This window comes from Octopus bimaculoides, chromosome 18 (assembly GCF_001194135.2).
Source record: "Octopus bimaculoides isolate UCB-OBI-ISO-001 chromosome 18, ASM119413v2, whole genome shotgun sequence".
Taxonomy (NCBI): Eukaryota; Metazoa; Mollusca; class Cephalopoda; order Octopoda; family Octopodidae; genus Octopus; species Octopus bimaculoides.
In genome coordinates, this window is record NC_068998.1 from 49,340,323 (window position 1) to 49,341,688 (window position 1,366).

Genomic DNA, 1,366 nt, shown 5'->3' on the forward strand with positions numbered 1-1,366 from the left:
ACACACACACACACACACACACACACACACACACACACACACACACACATACACACACACACACAGACACACACATATATATATATACATATATATATATATCTGTGTGTGTGTGTGTGTGTATGGAGTTATCTCTAGTTGTGTGTGTGTACCTTTGTGTCTGTTTCTCTTTCGCATAACCAGATGACAACTGATGTTGGTGTGTTTACGTCCTCATAACTTAACGGTTCGGCAATGGAGCCCGATATAATAGGTACTAGGCTTAAAGAAGTCGGTGCAGCAGCATGTCCGCAATGAAATGGCTGAGACAAGCAAAGGAATAATAGAATAAAGATTACATATGATCATATATATACATATACACACATACACACACACACACACACACACACACACACACACACACACACACACACACATATATATATATATATATATATATATATTGTGGATTCCCTTTCAGAATGAAGTGCAGAAAAGGAGTCCCCATCTGCACAGCATACACGGGGGAAAATCTTCTAAAAAAGTAAAGATAAACAATTCGCTTGTTCATGTACACAAACCTAAGCTTTCCTCTCCGGCGCCTGTACGATCGCAACTTTGCCCTTACATAAAGCACCCGGGGACCTTATTGCTTTACCAGTCCTCCATAGTGTTCGTCTTTTGGCTATACTCCACCATTTCTGAGACTTCATTTGTCGTTTCTTCCTTCTCACACGCTTCTCTCATTTAAACGTACCTGTAATTTTCTTGTTTCCGATAGCCACGTCTATGCTCTTAACGATTTTCTATCATTGCTATTTTCCTATATGATTATCCACCCTAAAATTTCTAATTTTCTTTTTCATATATTTTTACATTTACATTTGTAAATTATTTTGTTTCCCGCTGCAGAAACTATCACCACACACGCTTTCATTTTACGCTTCTCTGCTTTTCTCATGAAAAATATTAAAACGTTATACTCTTCAGAATCGATATTTCGACATCATATTATTCCTCTCGCTGTCTATTTGTATGTCTCTCCCATAATTTATCTATCTATTCACATATTCATACGGTATGTCTCTCCCATAATTTATCTATCTATTCACATATTCATACGGTATGTCTCTCCCATAATTTATCTATCTATTCACATATTCATACGAAGTTCAAACAGAACTATCTGAGCAAATACTTTTACATTATATTTGGAATATATTTGCAGGAGAAATGCAAAAGATCAGTAGATTCCGGGGATCCAAACGCGGTACGTATTTTACCTTAAAGCATGTAATGTTAACATCTAATCTCCACTCACATTCATATGAATGGATTTGCTGAACTTTGATTAACAAGTTAAATCATATACTGAGTGTATATA

At 36.1% G+C, this 1,366-nt stretch overlaps 1 protein-coding gene across 1 annotated transcript in view; it reads left to right on the top strand.

Moving 5' to 3' along the window:
* LOC128249837 (uncharacterized) overlaps nt 1-1,366 on the top strand; it is a 13,652-nt gene that overhangs the window by 9,645 nt on the left and 2,641 nt on the right. The window contains exon 6 of the mRNA XM_052974383.1: nt 1,211-1,252. Coding sequence (XP_052830343.1) covers nt 1,211-1,252 — 42 coding nt within the window. The remainder of the gene's footprint in view (nt 1-1,210; nt 1,253-1,366) is intronic.